The sequence below is a fragment of the Vidua macroura genome, chromosome 6 (genome assembly GCF_024509145.1).
Source record: "Vidua macroura isolate BioBank_ID:100142 chromosome 6, ASM2450914v1, whole genome shotgun sequence".
In the NCBI taxonomy this organism is placed as follows: domain Eukaryota; kingdom Metazoa; phylum Chordata; class Aves; order Passeriformes; family Viduidae; genus Vidua; species Vidua macroura.
This window is the reverse complement of record NC_071576.1, coordinates 55,919,473-55,935,151: the sequence shown is the minus strand read 5'-3', so window position 1 is coordinate 55,935,151 and position 15,679 is coordinate 55,919,473. Positions and strand designations below refer to the sequence as shown.

Here is a 15,679-nt window from a genome sequence, read left to right as displayed (position 1 = left end):
CCGCCGGCCCCGGAACCGGAACCGCGCCCGGAAGCGGAACGGGGCCGGAGAGGAGCCGGGCGGAGGAGCGGGGAGCGGCCGGGAGGGGCTCGGCGGCCCCGGGACGCGGGCGGCGGCAGCGCCCGGAGCGGCGGGAGCGGAGCGCGGAACGAGGCGCGGCCGCACCGGGGCGCGGGGCGGGGACAGCGGGGCTGGGCGGGGACAGCGCCGCCGCCACGCCCGCCCGGGAGGGGCCGTGACACCCGGTGTGTGTGGGGCAGTGGTGTGTGACACTGAGTGTGTGACACTGGGTGTGTGGCACTGGATGTCCGTGTGCCACCAGGCGTGTGTGCCAGCGTGGGGGTGTGACACCACGGGTGTGACACCGTCTCTGTGCGTGCCATTGTGTGTGTGACACTGTGTGAGAGACGCCACGGGTGTGTGTGACAGTGGCTCTGCGTGTGCGTGACACCGTGTGTGTCATTTCGTACCACAGTGTGTGACCACATGTGCCATGCGTGGCGGCGGGTGTGACGCCGTGTGCAGGGTCCCTGTCCCCGGGGCCACGAGGGGACACCTGGAGGGGACAGGCAGGCGGTCGGGACGCTCAGATTCGTTTGGCTCTGGAGCATCACCGGGGGAGGCACGTGGTGGCACTTGGGGACCAGGGCACAGGGAGGGTGACAGTTGTCTCAGCCACCTGTGGAGGATGATGTCACCTGCCGTGTGCCTCGCCACGCAAATGTCACAGCCCAACCGCAGCGGGGACCTGGGCCATGACATTCCTGTAGAGTGGGGGACTCTAAATGTCACCCTGGTGGCCCAGGAATCCACTGGGAGAGGGCAGGTTTCCCAAGGGATGTGGAAGGCAAGAGCCCCACAGGCCTCTGGAGGACCTGTGGCCCTGGCAGGAGGTGATGAGACACAGGGACAGCTGCCACCACCCGCCAGGAGACAGTGGGGACACCAGGACAGCTGCCATCACCCACAGTGCTGCAGTTTCCTCTCGAGCAACTGACAAAGCCCCAGTGCTGGGGACAGGGTGGGACACAGGAGGTCCCAGCCCTGGCCTTATTCCCTCCACTTCCCTCACAGACAAGTGGGCACAGCTCACACTCATGGATTTTAGTTGGTTTTCTTTTTTTTTTTTTAATTCCAAAAATCCACCCCCAAGAAACAAAATATTTCCCATGGGAGGCTGGGGTTTTCCCTCCCTCCACAACAGCTTGCCCAGTCTGGTGCTAATATGGTATAAGCAAAGAGTTTCTCTAAAAATCCAGCATAGGAGAAGGCTCAGGAAGAAAAAAAAAAACCAAAATACAAAAAAACCCCCAAAAACCCCACAAACCCAAAAAAACCCCAAAAACACAAGAAAAACCACCACCAAAAAAAAAAAAAAAAAAAAAAAAACAAACAACAACAAACCAAACAAAAAAAAAAAAAAAAAAAGGAAAAATAAAGGAAAGCAAACCCACTTGCCAAGTAGGTGCCCTCCCTCTGCCCCAGCCAAGAACCCCCAAACCCAGCTGAGAGAGTGCAAGACTTGGTATGTTTTTACCCTTAATGCTTACATTTAATTTTAAAGCACAAACATCAGAGATGGACTCTAAATCGCCAACAAAAAAATAGATATTTACAATATTTCTCCGGGGAAGGGAGGGAAGGAGGAAGGGAGGGAAGGGGGATTGAAACAAAACAAAACCACAACCAAACCCTTAAACAAGTGACTTTGCTTGCAGGAGTTGTCTTTAGGGAGCAGGCTGGGTTGGTTTTAAATCACTAAGTGATTTTTATTATATATAATTCTCTTTTTTTCTTCCTCGTGGATTTGCACCACGCTGGGGTGGTGAGGAGGGTCGCACGCTGGAGTCTCTGCGGCTGGAGGGGGGGACACGGCGGGAAGGGGGTGCTGTCCTCTCGGAGGAGGGAGCACCTGGCCCCTCTCAACCCCAGCTCCGGAAATTTTCTTTCGCGTTGCAAAACTCAAAAGGAATCCAAAGGAAAAAGAAAAGCTTTAATTCTTCCGACGTCTTTCCCGGGAGCCACCGCCGAGAGAGGCCGAAGGCTCCTCCTCTCGCCTGGGGGGGGTTTCCTGCTCCGAGCCCTCCGGCTCCGCTTCGGCCGCACTGCCCCTTGTCACAGGCACTGCGGGATTGTCCCCTGGTGTCCCCCTGCCGGGGACAGTCCCCGCGGGCGCCTCTCCTCCTTTATTGCTTCTGAAGCAGCAGGGGGGGTGCGGGCTGCCCCCGGGGACCCCTGCGGGGCTGGGGACCGGTGGTGGCACGGAGGGGACACCCCGGATTGTGCTATCGGTACGCTGCCAGGGAGAGAGCAGGGTGCTGACACCGGGGGGACAGAGAGGGGGAGCGTCCAGGCACAGGCAGGACAGGGAGGGAAATAAAATAGTGACCCAGAAAAAGAAGATTCCAAACTTTTTTCCTTTCTTTTTTTTTTCTTATCTTTTTTTTTGTTGTTTTGTTTTTTTGTCTTTTTTTTTTGTTGTTTTTTCTTAAAGTGCAAAAAGCTCTCTGCTGCCCTAGAGAGAGGTTCTTTGGACCAACCATTCATTGCAAAGGAAAATCGGCAGCGAAAAGGGGGTGGGGGGAAGGAGAGGACGATGCCAGTTCGGTCCCAGGCCGCGGAGCAGCCCTCGCCCCTCCGGCCCCAGAGTGCTTCGTGGTGCCGGGCACTGGGGAGGAAGAGGAGGCAGCTCCTGTCCCCACCCCGTGCTCACTCACCCCTGGCTGATGCTTCCCGAGTCCTCCCTGAGCTCTGGTGTACCTGTAAGTTCTCCCCTGCTCCATCCCCTCGGACAGATGAGTTATCCCCCAGCCCCTGCTCCTGGGACACCCTGGCCACGGGGCTCCTGCCCTGGGTGCCCAAAGAACCACCTGGATGTGTGGGAGGAGGAAGGGCATGGACAGCAGTCCCTGCAGCCAGACAAGGGGAAGGGAAAGGGGGGAGAGCACAGGGAAGCGCCGAGCTGGTGGTGGCACAGAGGGGGACGGGGTGTTCTGGCTCTGCTCCCGCTTCCTTGGAGAGACCTCGACCCTCAAGCTTTGTGCTACCAGGGAAGTGACAAGTGTTTCAAGGCAAGGAGACGACGGGGAGGAGGGGAAAAGCTGGGGGGAGAGGGTGCCCCATTTCTCTGCACAGAGGCCTCTGTTACAGCCCCCTGCCTCTGGAGCGGCCAGCCTCCAGGCCGAGGCTCCCTGCCATGTGCCCGTTCCTCCTCTGGTACTGGCCAGCCTGGCGGGACATCTTCCTCGGCAGAAGTCCCGGGGAAGGAGGAGGAGGAAGGACAGTGGAGCGAGGCCAGCGAGGGCCCTGCCTGCCGAGTCAGGTGGGAGGCAGCGGCAGGACACGCAGGGCAAGGGTGAGAGGTGGAGGAGCGTCTCTCCGAGAGGGGCGGGATGGGCTCTTTTCCTTCTCCTCAGTCTGCCCCGGGGAGGGTCTCTAGCTGATTTTTTGGATCAGCTTCTCATCGGACAGGCAGTAGAGGCTGTTGATGGACAGGTCCGAGATGAAGTGCTCACAGGCTTTGCGGGTGATCTGTTTGCAGCCCCGCAGGTCGATGAGGGTGACGTTGGAGATGCGGCGCAGGTACAGCAAGGCCTGGTCCGTCAGCTTATTGCAGCCTGCGGGCAGAGCACAGGGAGCGTGAGGGGGACACCTCCAGCAGCCAGCACCGGGAGGAGGAAGGGGAAATCCAGGAGGCACCTGGAGCAGGGCACGCACCTGCCATGTTGAGCTCGGTGAGGGAGTTGCGTGTGGAGGAGCCCACGGCGGTGAGGAGGTTGACCGACTGGTCCGTGAGGTGGTTGCAGTGGCTGAGGTCGAGACGGGAGAGCAGGGGCATATGGCGGATGATCAGGCGCAGCGTGGCGTCCGTGATGTCCAGCCCGGCGAGCCGGAAGTCGATCATGTTGCGGAGTTTGCTGCGATTGTCCTGACCTGCACAGGCAGAGGGAGAACGAGAGTGGACAGACTGCCCTGGGGACCTTGCTTGTCCAGCCCAGGCAGCCCCAGGGTGGCAGCAGCTTACTGGGTTTGTCTGTTGGAGGCGTAAGTAAGTCCCGGATCTGAGGGTCCTTGATTCCTACTGCCCACCGAAGATCGAGGGTCCTGAGAAGGGGGCAGCTAGAGGTACTGAGGGCACAGACCGCAGACCAGGAGCAGCCTGCTAGGATGAGGTCTTTCAGGCCTGGCAGAAGGGAGGCAGGTAACAAGTTAGACAAGTTTGGTCGGCTCCCAGGCATCCCAGATCTCCACCATCTTTTTCCATGCACATGAGGATGCAGGTCCCCTCCCTACCTGGGGTGGGACACTTGCTGGGTGATGGGACCCAGGCACCCAGGAGTTCCCCGGCTTGTGGGGTGTCTCTCCCCATGACCCAGCCCTCAGGAAGCCTTGGAAGAGGCTGGTGGCAGAGGAAGGGACCCCTCCCCACCCCACACTCACCTGGCAGCCTGTTGACGAGCCATGTAAGCTGTTTTTTTGAGATATTGGTCCAGCTGAGGTCAAGGCTGACCGGCTGCCTTTTGATGATGCCACTCAGCGCCTGCGGGGTGATGGACTTGCACCTGCTCAAGTCTATCTTTGTCCACAATCTCTTGTCACAGCACCTGGGGACAAGGACAAAGCTGAAAGTTGAGTCCCAAGAGTACCATGGGATAAGAGACAGCCAGCAGGTTGCCTGGCTTCCAAAAGGAGCCCAGCCATGGCGTGGCCCCAGCCACAGAACAAGGTTGTTCCTCCTGGTTTCCATAGGTTTCCCCCAAACATGGGAGGCTGCTGAAGGTGTCACAGGCCATCCTGTGCAGTCCCAGCAGGGTTTTGCTGCCACAAAATAAAACTCCCAAGTTGCAGCTGCAGGCTTGCTTGCCCTACTCTGGGTGTTTCTCGTGATCTTAAGGATCCTTACTCCCAGCAGGCAAAGCACTGTGTGTCCCACCCCACAGCCCCAGCAGAGCTCGCTCCTTCGCCAGGAGCAAACTCATCCTCTCCCATGGGAGTTTGTGGAGAGCCAGGACCCCATGGCAGCTTAGCTGAGTCCCTGAAGGTGCAGGCGAGGGGACACTCCTCCACCACACCACTGCCACCAGCTGCTGATCAAAGCAGGCAATCCCTGCTGCTCGGCTGTTAGAAACCTCCCAGTTTCCATTCCCGTCTGTTCCCAAGCCCTCCATGCACAGCTGTCCCGGTGCCAGCATTGTCTTCGGGCCTGCTGTCCCCCGAGGCGTTTCCAACCAGCAAAGCCATCCCGCCTCAGCCTGCCTTCCCTGCCTGCTGGGAGGCGAGGCAGCAAGGGAGGCTGGAAAGGGCAAGCACCATCAGTGTGACAGGCAAGGGAAGGGCACTGGCACCTCACAAGGACATAGGAGGGGACAGAAGGAAGGCAGAAGGGAACAACAGAGATGGGAACACACATGGCAGAGGCAGCAGGGCTAGCTACAATGACACTGCCTGGTTCTGGGAAGAGATGGGAAGGCACTGAGGCGACATCCTTCCCCTCGCTCTTTCTGGGTGTCCGCCACAGATGTACCCCCAGCCCCCGGACAAGTCCCCACACTCACCACTTGTACCAGGTCTTGCACACCCGCATGCACTCGCAGAGCTCCCTGCGGGTGAGGTAGCGGAACACGGACATCCAGACCTCGCGCTGGACGCAGCTCTCCTCGCCCTCCTGCGCCCGGCCCCCGCGCCCGTTCAGCCGGGCTGCCCCCCCCTCCTCCGCGTTCTCGTCCTCCTCCTCCTCTTCCTCCTCCTCTTCCTCGGCGGCCGCCTCCTCGTCGCCCCCGCTCCGCAGGGGTATCCTGGCAGGCGCGTGGCGCACGACCACGCGCGGCGAGTGCTGCAGGTTGGCCGAGGAGGCCGTGATGGCTTGGAGCTTGGGGACAATCGAAGTGCCGTGGACATCTTTGGTGGGGCGCTGGAGCGTCACGGTGAGGTAGGAGCCGTGCAGCTTGGCCTTCTCCACCTCTGACAGCTCCTTCTTGCCGCTGGGGTTGTTCTCCTTCTCCCGCACCATGGTTCTCTCCGTGGCCTGGAGCCGCAGCAGCTGCCGGCGCTTGAAGCGCTCGTCCCGGCTGGCGCTGTGGTGGTCGCTGGGACCGGCCCCCGGGGACGAGCGTGTCACCACGCCGCGGGGGGACGCGGGGTCGTGGATCAGCTGCAGCATCGGGGTGGGCGAATTGGGTGGGGGGGTCAGGGGCTCCTCGCAGCTCCGCAGGGGCCGCAGCACCTTGGCTTGCGCCGTGTCGTCATCGCTCTCCTCCACCTTCCGCTTCTGCAGGGAATGGGGGTGGGCTGGTTAGCGGGAATGCGGCCTGGGGAGAGCTTTTCCCTTCTCTTCCTCCCCAGGGAAACACCAGGACCTGCACCAGCAGTGCCCAGTGAAATCATTGAATGGTTTGGGTTAGATAGGGACACCTTCCACTAAGATCAGGTTGCTCCAAGCCCAATCCAACCTGGCCTTGAACACTTCCAGGGATGGGGCATCCACAGCTTTTTTGGTCAATCTCTGCCAGGGTCTCACCACCCTCACAGTAAGTAACTTCTTCCTCACAGCTCATCTAAGTACCACGAGGACTAAAGTCCACCCACACCAGCAACAAGCATTTTCCTAACCCGTTCTCAAAAGGGACATCCTTTGAGGTTGGGGGTGGCTTCCACTCTGTGCCTAACAGTCCAGTGTCTCTTACAGGGGAATATCTCAGGATCGCATTGCAGCAGGATGTGCCCAAGCCCTCAAGTGCTGCACCCTCATGATTCTCATTCTCACTGATCACTGCCCCCACAGCCCACTCTGGTTAAATACATCCCTGGCAGAATGCACTGGGAGGGATGGAGGACACAGATCCTTGCCTTGCTCCTTACCTGGCCCTTCTCTGTGTCGTCACCTTGGTAGCACTTGGGGCACTCCCAGCAGTTGGGGAGCTCATCATTGAGCAGCCCTTCCCCATCCATCTACAACAAGAGGAGGGGGTCAGCAGCAGCCCAGCCCCACAGCAGAGCCCCCCTTTGCCCAGCACGTGCCCTGCTCACCTGCAGACAGCCAGGGTGAACGATCTCATTGCAGATACAGCACTCCATAAGCTTCTTCTCAAAGTCCTGCGAGTCCTCGTTCTGATCCACCTCCCCGCAAAGTGCACATGTGACCGAGTGAGGCAACCTGGGCTACAAAGGAAAGCAGGGCTGACACCAGAGCATGGTGGGACAGCCTTCCTCCTTTCCTTCCCTACTACATGAACCATGGACTAGCAACCAGTTATCCCCCAGGAATCCAACTTGGACTCACCGCCAAGCACTGCCGGAGGACACAGGACTGCTTCATGCGTCCGGGCCCACCAAACTTCTTCATGTCCCTGCAGTAGTGGCACATGCCACACTCGCCCTGCATGCAGGCCTTGCATTTCCGGCACCGCACCCGCCTCCGCCGGGCGCCTGACACGATGGGAGACACCGTGGACCTGACGGGAGTCGGGCGCGGTGCTGGCTTCATGGTGTGCGGCTTGGTGATGGGGATGGTGGGCAGGCGCACCCGCAGCCGGGCCTGGAGCTTTAGCTGGCAACAGGGAGAGAGGGAATTGGGTGAGGAGAGGGAAGTGCTGCGTTCCGCTGGGATCTGGAAGGCTCTGCTCCCTGGATCCCTACGACTGCAGATAATGTGCCAGAGAGCAGCTCTGCGCCCTCAGCACTCCGCAGGCCAAGGTGCCTGGATCAGCGCTGACCTGCCACTTCTCCTGGAGCACACTCTCAAACTCCTCACACCACCCCACACCAAGAGCTCCCCTTCCTCTCACCCCCCGCTAGGGCTCAAATGGGTCTGGAAAGGGCTGCTGAATCCCAAAAGCATCCCACAGCATCCACGCTTTCCTACCAAGGCAAGGAATGACAAGGTCCACCCAGGCTGTCCCCTCTGTGTCACTCCACCAACTGCACAAGGGGACAGCTCTGGTCGCTCTTTCCAGAGCTTGAGGGACACTGGGACACACCCTCCTTGTTTACAGTGCAGGTAGGACAGCACAGTTCTCCAGCTGTCACCCTGCATCCCATCAGCCCTCACTGGAAATCTGCTGGCTGCAGCATCCTTCTGAGACTGGCTGTGCTGGGTTGTGCACCACAGCTGATGGCTTGGGGAAGGGCAGGCTCCCAAGGATGGGGCTGGGGATATGCCAAGCCTCTGAGTGCTGTAACCCAAAGCATGCACACATCTCCAGGTCACTTCTCCCAGAAAAGCTGCCCAAGATGCTTGTGCTGCACAAGGATCACTCTGGATCTCCTGGGCAGGGCAGGCAAGCAGAGAGAGGCACCTCCAAAAGGCAATCTGAGAGGCTCATTTGTCTCCAGACTCCCTAACGGGGTGTTACCCACCCTTCCCAGTGTGATGGGGTCTTGCTCTTCCCATAGCCTGCCTGTGAGCCCATCTCCTGGCAGGAAGGAAGAAGTGACCTCTGGGAGCCATCCTGGCAGGCCACAGGAAGGCAGACTGCAGAGGGGAAGTCCGCCTGCTCTGTGCCTCCATCTGTCCAGCGAGCTCAGCCTGGGCCGCAGCCCAGCTGTGGGCCCTGGACTATGAGCACCGCTGGACAGGGAAAGGCAGGGAAGCATGGAAAGCTCCCATTGCTGAAGAGCTGGCTGCTACCCACAGGGAGAGACTCCTGAGAGAGAGCTGACTTGCTTGGCATTGTAAGACCCAATCCAACAACACGGACAGGGACACAAGGGACACGTTCCCCTCACAGTGAAGGGCTGGACTGCTCTTGACCATCAACCCCACACCTACCACAGTGAGGCCTTCCCTGATACACAACATTCCTCAGGCCATCCAGGGTTCTCCCTGTCAATCCAGAGAGCTCCTAGGAGAGCAGGACCACCCCTTCCTCCCACAACAAGGCTCCCTGTTCACCAAGCACAAGCAAAGGGGGGAGAATATGGAGCAGTCAAGGCTGATCTGGTTACCACCCATCAGCTGAGCTGGGATAACTGGCATGGTGGGAGATCTCTGGACTTGGCCGCAGTGCCGTGGAGGTGGCTGCACCCACATCCCACTTTGGCACTGCTCCCAAGGCGGGTATGGAAGCGGTGCCACCACACCCCAGGCCTGGCAAATGACTCAACACGTGACACCCATCTGGGTCCCCTCCTTGCAGTTCCTACCTTATCTCTCTTGGGCCACTGGACGATGGGGACGCCTGTAAGTGCCAGTTTGGGGTCGCTGTTTGCGTATTCTTCCAACAGCAGCTAATGGAGAGAGGTGGGGGGGAACACAGCAGAGAGACAAAAAGCACAGGTGTGAGCAGAGGGAAACACGGCTCCCACCAGGGAGGCAGGCTCTGACCAGATGCCAAGGCCAGCATGCTTCAAAGGCGGCTGGGAAGGAGCCCTCCTCTCCCCACGCCCGCCAGCAACCATCCCTCCTCCCCACATGAGACAGACAAGCTCTGTCGAGTCGATCTGCACCAGTGCTTTCATCAACTGCATTTCAGCCCCGAGGCCCCACACTGGGCGGTGGTAGAACTGGAGAGCGCCAAGATTCGGCAGTGTGGGGGGATTTTGGGGGGACAATTCATCAGCATTACCCCCCCAGCTGCTCCCCAGACACAGGGCAGCCTGGAGGGTGCAGCAGCAGCAGCAGGATGTGATGCCCCAGCACCCCCTCCGTGGCCTGGCACAAGCCGCCAATAGCTGAGAGCTGCTCCCCCGCACTGCCTTGGGGTTTGGCTTTGACTTGGAGGGAAAGATCCCCGGGCAACGAACGACTGGACTGGCACGCTGCCCTCCGGCACAACAGCCCCTCGCTCCCAGTGCATGGGGCTCCCGCGCTCAGCCCGGTCCTTTCAGCACCCTCCAGCACAGCCCCCTCCCCACATCCACTCCCCACCGAATTTGTCGGTTGCAAAGGTACTTTATTTACTTGACGTTGCCATGGTTACGCAGGCAGGAGCCTCCTGCCGGTATCCTGGCGGGCGGTGCTTCCCGCTGCCAGGCAGGGCCAGGGCAGGGGGTGCCTGGCGTGCCCCCCGCCCGGTTTTCCGGGTGTCTGGGGAGGCAGGAAGCCGCAGTCTCCCCTGGGCTCCCCGGCAGCGCAGCGTGCCGCCTTCAGACCTTCCGCCTCCCCACGAGAACACGCCGAGGGAAAAGGTCAGGGCTCGGAGCTCCCACACGGACATCGTGGGACCGCAGCGTCCGCCTGCCCGTGGCACCGGGGTCGGGGCAGGGGTGGGGGCGGCTCAGGCACGCTCCCCGCAAGGGAGCTGAGGGACTGCGGGGACTTCTCGGTCCTGCGGCTGCATCCGGCTCAGAGCCGGGGTGGGCGACAGGCCGCTGGTCCCCCGTGCCCCGTGGCGCTGTGGCCGGCGGGACGCGGCAAAGGGGACCCTGCGCACACGCGGCCGGAGCGCCTCGGCAGCGGTGCCGGCGAGAGCGCCCCGGGAACGGGAGAGGTGAGCCCAAGCACCGGCCAGGGACCCCTCCGGGGAAGCAGGAGTCCCCCCGCGGTCCCCTCCCACCCTGTCCGGGACCGGAGCGTCCCCGCGTCCCCTCCCCGCGCCACGAGCATTGCCAGCTGCCTGACCTTGCGCCTCTGGAGCTGCCGAGACTCTGGGGTGAAGTTTGCCGAGCCCTCTTTGTTTCGGTGCCCGCACTGTGAGGGCTGGGGCCCCCTCCCCTCTCCCCGGACACCTCCGGGGGCTGGCTCAGACCCCGGCCAGACCCCCGGTGTTCGGGGACATGGCTGGGGAGCAGCTGCGCCCCCCGCCCCGAGCGCCCCCGGCTCCTCCCCGCCCCCAGCAGCCGCACTGGCGGCCGCGTGCTCCTCCCGAGCCCTTGGGCAGCGGCGGCGGCAGCTTCCTGAGCCGGAGACAATGCTGCTGCGTCACCCACATGCGGTTCCCAGCAATGCTTTGCAACGGGAAGATGGCAGAAGAGAAAAAGGGAGCGAGGAAGCGGAGGGCAGAGCCGCGCTGCTGCAGCGCCGGGAGGGGCCGGGACGGCGGGGATTGGCGCAGGGTCCGGGCGGCGCTGCCCACCGGCCGCCCCGGGATCCCTCCCTCCCGCCGCCGCCGCAATCTGAGAGGCCGGGGCTGGGCTCCACGGGGCCGGGCAGAGCGTGGCCGAGAGCCCTTACCCCGGGTCCCGCTCAGGCCCAGCCTCCCCAGCCCCTTTCTTTTGTCTGCTCCGAGGCGGGTTTGGGATCTGGGAGACCCCGCTGGAGCGAGCGGGGCTTTGGAATGCAGGCAAGGGTCATCCCCCTTGCAGCTCCCCCTAGGGTGTGCACCCCCACACTCCCGACCTGGAGGGACAAACATCCCGCCAGCCAAGTTTGGGAGCAGCCGCATTCCCAAAGGCACCGGGGACCAAACCGCTAGAGGGGGACAGATCCATTCCGGGCGATCAAGGTGTCCCCAAGCAATCCCAGTCCCCCCGAGACGCCCCCCAGATACACATCGCAATTAAAATGGAGGAAACTCCTGAAATAAAGCCAAACAGCACAGGGGAGCAGCGGCTGCTCCCACTTCTGATGCATCCAAAGCATCTGCAGGCAACTCCAGCTTTGTGTTCCCAGGAAGCCAGTCAGTCACATGCTGACCTGGCTCCAGGACGATCACCAACTGTGCAACCAGTGACACCTCCGGCCCCTGGCATGGGCTCTCTCCGACCCACAGGCAGGAGCCAGGCAGGAGCGTGACCAGTGCTGCCATCCCACCATGGGAGACCTTCCTGGCACAGCTCACAGGCCACCCTGAACTTCCTCACCCATCCCTGAGGATACCATCCCCAGTCCTCACCAAATTCTCTCTCTGCCCATTGCCCAGTCAGGAGTGACCAATGCCACACGAGAACTTTTGAGATGCGGTCCTGGAGACAGGATCAGCACTTCAGGGAAAGGCTTATCTTGTTTCTACAGTCCTTAGTGCTCCAGCAGCTCCATGCACAGCACAGATATAACCTGTTTATGCCAGGCCACAGACCTGCTGTCAGCTGCCTCATGACCATCCTCCTGTCAAAACCAGCCAAAACCACCACAGAGAGGTCAGAAATCATGGATGGAAGCAGTCAAAAGATAACAGGACCTCTCAGAAATTCCCTCTTTGTCAATGATCCTTCCAATGACCTCCATCACACTCAGAATTTTCAGACAATTTCTGCCACAGAGCTGAAAGCACAACCTTGTCACATCCAAAGTGTCACATCCCGCCAAGTGACGCTCCAGGCTGAACTCGTGACAGGATACATATTTCTCCACATGACCCAACACACAGACACCCTGAAATCCTGATCACCACAACACAAGAGGCTGTGGGAAAAGGCAGCATTTTCCTGCTCCTGGAGTGCCTGGGGACACTGGACAGCAGAGAGTGGCACTGGATGGGCTGATCAAGGTAGCACGCCTGGATGAGAAAACGCCACGTTCTGACTGTGGGCAGCACAGACCAAAGTGCAGCTTTCCAGCTTGGCCAGATCCCAGCTCCATCAATGACCTTACTTGGTGACACAAGGGCAAAAGTCCCTGCTGCAGATTGGTGGCCCAAGTTAGAAGTTTTAGCTAGAAATGTCTTAAGCCCTTCCCAGGTTTTACAAGCCAACTTCTACTGGCCACTTCCATCACCTCCGTGGAAAATGGGTTTTGAAAGTAGAGCTTTGCTGTGGTTGGACAAACTTGTCCCACATTCCCCAGCCACTGCAGTCTGTGACTAAGGACCTTGATGCCTTGAGGATGCCAATCCTGAGGGACGGAGTCCTGCAGCTCAGGATACTTCCAAACCTCCAAGGACAGCCAGCTTTAAGGAGCAAATCCTCAGGGAAGCTGTCTGGGACTACAAAGGCTGTCACCCGCAGCTCATTTGCGAGGTACAATTGCACACAGAGGCCTGGTCACACCAAAACCACAGGCACACCTTTACTACCTCCAAAACATGAACAGATTCTCTGATCAGGTCTCAAACCTCCAGCTGAACACCAACAACCTTTAAGGCTCTGCCTTCAAAATGCCCAACACCAGTCTCCTTTCATCAGCCCAAGGGTGAAACACAGAGCCCACAGCTCAGGTTCCTCCAGAGCACCATACAGGGCTCAGAAACACACGTCACATTCTCAAAGGTCACAGCGCACACAGGATGCCTGAAAAGCCACAGAAAACCAGAAATTCAGCCCCTAACAGCACCTAGACTCTTTCAGCCAAGACCCCAGAGCCACATCCTCTGCTCCAAACACAGCAGAGCTCTGGATTTACCCAAACATCTCACAAAAAACATCAGGAGACAGCACTTGGAAATAAAAACAATGGCAAAGACAAGGACACATGCATGGCTGTGTGTGGATGTCACCTTTGGTACAGGCAAGCAGCTGTACAGAACACCAACAGCATGGAGGGGAGCAGAAGGTAACTTTTTAGGGACTAGAATGGATTTCTGGGGATAGAGTGAAGCTGACATTCCCACTTCAGTGCTGAAACAGCTAGAACACCAAAGCTCAACAGGTAAAGGCAAATAAAATCCAAACAACCCTCACCAGCCCAAAATAACTGACTCTCATAACTCCAGGTCACACCCTGGGCAAACAACTCGAAGGAACAAAGCCAAATCCACCCGGGGCAAGGAAAAGGCTCCAACTGTCACAGAGTCCACAGCCAAAACTGGAAGTAAACTGCATCAGCCACGAGAACCCCTGCACTGACAGCCATAAGGGATCCAGCCAGGGCGCAGCCACTCTCCTGCTTTCCCAACCCCATATCCCAGGGATGTCCCTCAGGTGTAACATCAGCCAAACACAGAGGAAGAGGAGGACACCAATCCTGCCCCAGGACAGGGGTAGGGTGAGGATGAAGCCCAGTTTCCTCGTGGGAAGTGCTTTGCACTTGGCTCAGGCCTACCTTGACATCAGCGATGAGGGCATCCTCGTCCTCGATGCCGGTGGGAACACACTTCTTGTGCAGAGGGAGCGACTCCAGCTTGTCCACAAGGCAGCGCAGCCCCTCCAGCTCAAACTGGGTCAGGTGCACCTTCCTGCTCTTGCGGGGGCTGCCCCCACTTGGGTCCCAGGCCTGGCCATTTTGGGAGCCCCGGCTGGAGTCAGAAGAGTCTATGGATGGGGTCTTCTTGAGCCCCGGCAGGCTGCTCCGGCAGCTCTTGCCCAGTTCATCATAGTCCATGTTGGCACCGTTGGCGATGGGGCTGGTGAGAATGGACCTCCTGGTCATGGGGCGCCGGGATTCCTTCCCTGCTGCATCCTCATCATCCTCCTCCTCCTCCTCCTCTTCCATGTTCACAGAGTCTGAGGAGCTCAGCTCCATATCTACCATGATGGAGAAACAGGGAGAGCAATCACAGGAAGTGTTCCGTGTTTAGTGGGATCCCCCCCAGTCATGAGGGATGCTGGAGCAACAGATTTGTATGAGGTGGAAGGAACAGAGAAACTGGAAAAGAACAGCTAAACACTTCCCATTCCTGGCTTGTCTGTGGGAATGTAGGGCACTAGATATGGAAAAAGGTCCCAGAGGAAGAAATAGCAAATGCCCTAGACTAAATTTCATGTCCTAGACTTAATTTCATAGAATTGGGTTGGAAGGGACCTGACTGTCATCTAGCCCAGCCCCAGTGCCATGGGCCTTGGACATCCTCCACTACAGAATGTTGCTCAAAGCCCTGTTCAACCTCATTTTGCTTTGGGGCTTGGGATCTTCAGCTGAGGGCTCAGGATCTTGATGCTGCCCTCATGATGTGATAAAGAGGATGTGGACTCACTCATGACCGTGAGGTCGCCAAGCCCTCCAAGTAACTGTGTCAGCCCCTCAAACCCTGTGTGCAGAAGGCCCTGGCCAGTCACAGAGAATTTCTGTCCACAGCACTGTGGTGATCATTACAACTTCTCCCCCATCTCTTCTGTGTAAGGCTCTGAACTGGTTGTGTGCTGGTTTCACAGCTGTGAGGAACCTGGGCTGCTGCAGGGCCATAGGAGGAAGCAGAAGTCTGGCTGGTTGTGACTTCATGCCCAAAAAAATCCCCACCCAGCCCTCCCCTGCTTGGCACGCTGCTGAGCCAGTGCCCCTGCAGGAGGGTGTAAGAAGCCAGTTGGATAGGGGTAAGGAAGGAATAAGGCTGGACTTACCCATGCTGAGGGATTCCTTCTGGAAGTCCTTGGTCAGGTGGGAGCGGCTGGTGATGCAGTACACATAACGCTCCAGCACGTACCAACACATCTCGTAATAGAAGGGATAACGAAATTTATTTGGGACCTGCAAAATAGGCAAGAAGATCTGTCAGGCCTCCTTCCCACTGCTGCTCTCAGATGACAGATGCCACACCAGGTGTGGCCCAGTGTCCAGCACGGGTCTCCCACAGGTCCTTACCCGTGTGCGGTCCTCGATGCTGTAGATCCGGAGCTGCATAGGGATGTTGAAGCTGTGTAAGAAGTTGCCGCCAAAAACCAGCGTGTCCATGGGAGTGTACACAGCATGGATCCAACCTTAGGGAGAAAGAGTTGGAAGAATTCTTCTGATCCATCTTGTGCAGCTTTTTGTCACCCTGGTGTCATCCTAGATTGTTTCCTAATTGCATTAGGACTAGCACCAAGGGAAACAGTCTTCTGAAGTCTGTTCCAACACTCTAAACACCTTCAAAATAACTCAAGTTCCACTCCTTATCTCCAAGGCTAAGCAATCCAGCCAAGTCCAACATCTGGGGAATTCCAGCATGGG

General features: G+C 58.8%; 1 protein-coding gene across 1 annotated transcript in view; it reads right to left on the bottom strand.

Moving 5' to 3' along the window:
* Positions 1-1,528: 1,528 nt before the first annotated feature.
* The window catches only part of KDM2A (lysine demethylase 2A), a 33,679-nt gene continuing 19,528 nt past the window's right edge, over positions 1,529-15,679 (bottom strand). Inside the window, exons 11-22 of the mRNA XM_053980047.1 lie at positions 15,332-15,447; positions 15,091-15,217; positions 13,856-14,277; positions 9,142-9,225; positions 7,280-7,546; positions 7,027-7,158; positions 6,859-6,948; positions 5,556-6,268; positions 4,441-4,604; positions 4,025-4,183; positions 3,718-3,933; positions 1,529-3,617 (exon numbers count right to left, since the gene is read on the bottom strand). Coding sequence (XP_053836022.1) covers positions 3,436-3,617; positions 3,718-3,933; positions 4,025-4,183; positions 4,441-4,604; positions 5,556-6,268; positions 6,859-6,948; positions 7,027-7,158; positions 7,280-7,546; positions 9,142-9,225; positions 13,856-14,277; positions 15,091-15,217; positions 15,332-15,447 — 2,672 coding nt within the window. The 3' untranslated portion in view covers positions 1,529-3,435. The remainder of the gene's footprint in view (positions 3,618-3,717; positions 3,934-4,024; positions 4,184-4,440; positions 4,605-5,555; positions 6,269-6,858; positions 6,949-7,026; positions 7,159-7,279; positions 7,547-9,141; positions 9,226-13,855; positions 14,278-15,090; positions 15,218-15,331; positions 15,448-15,679) is intronic.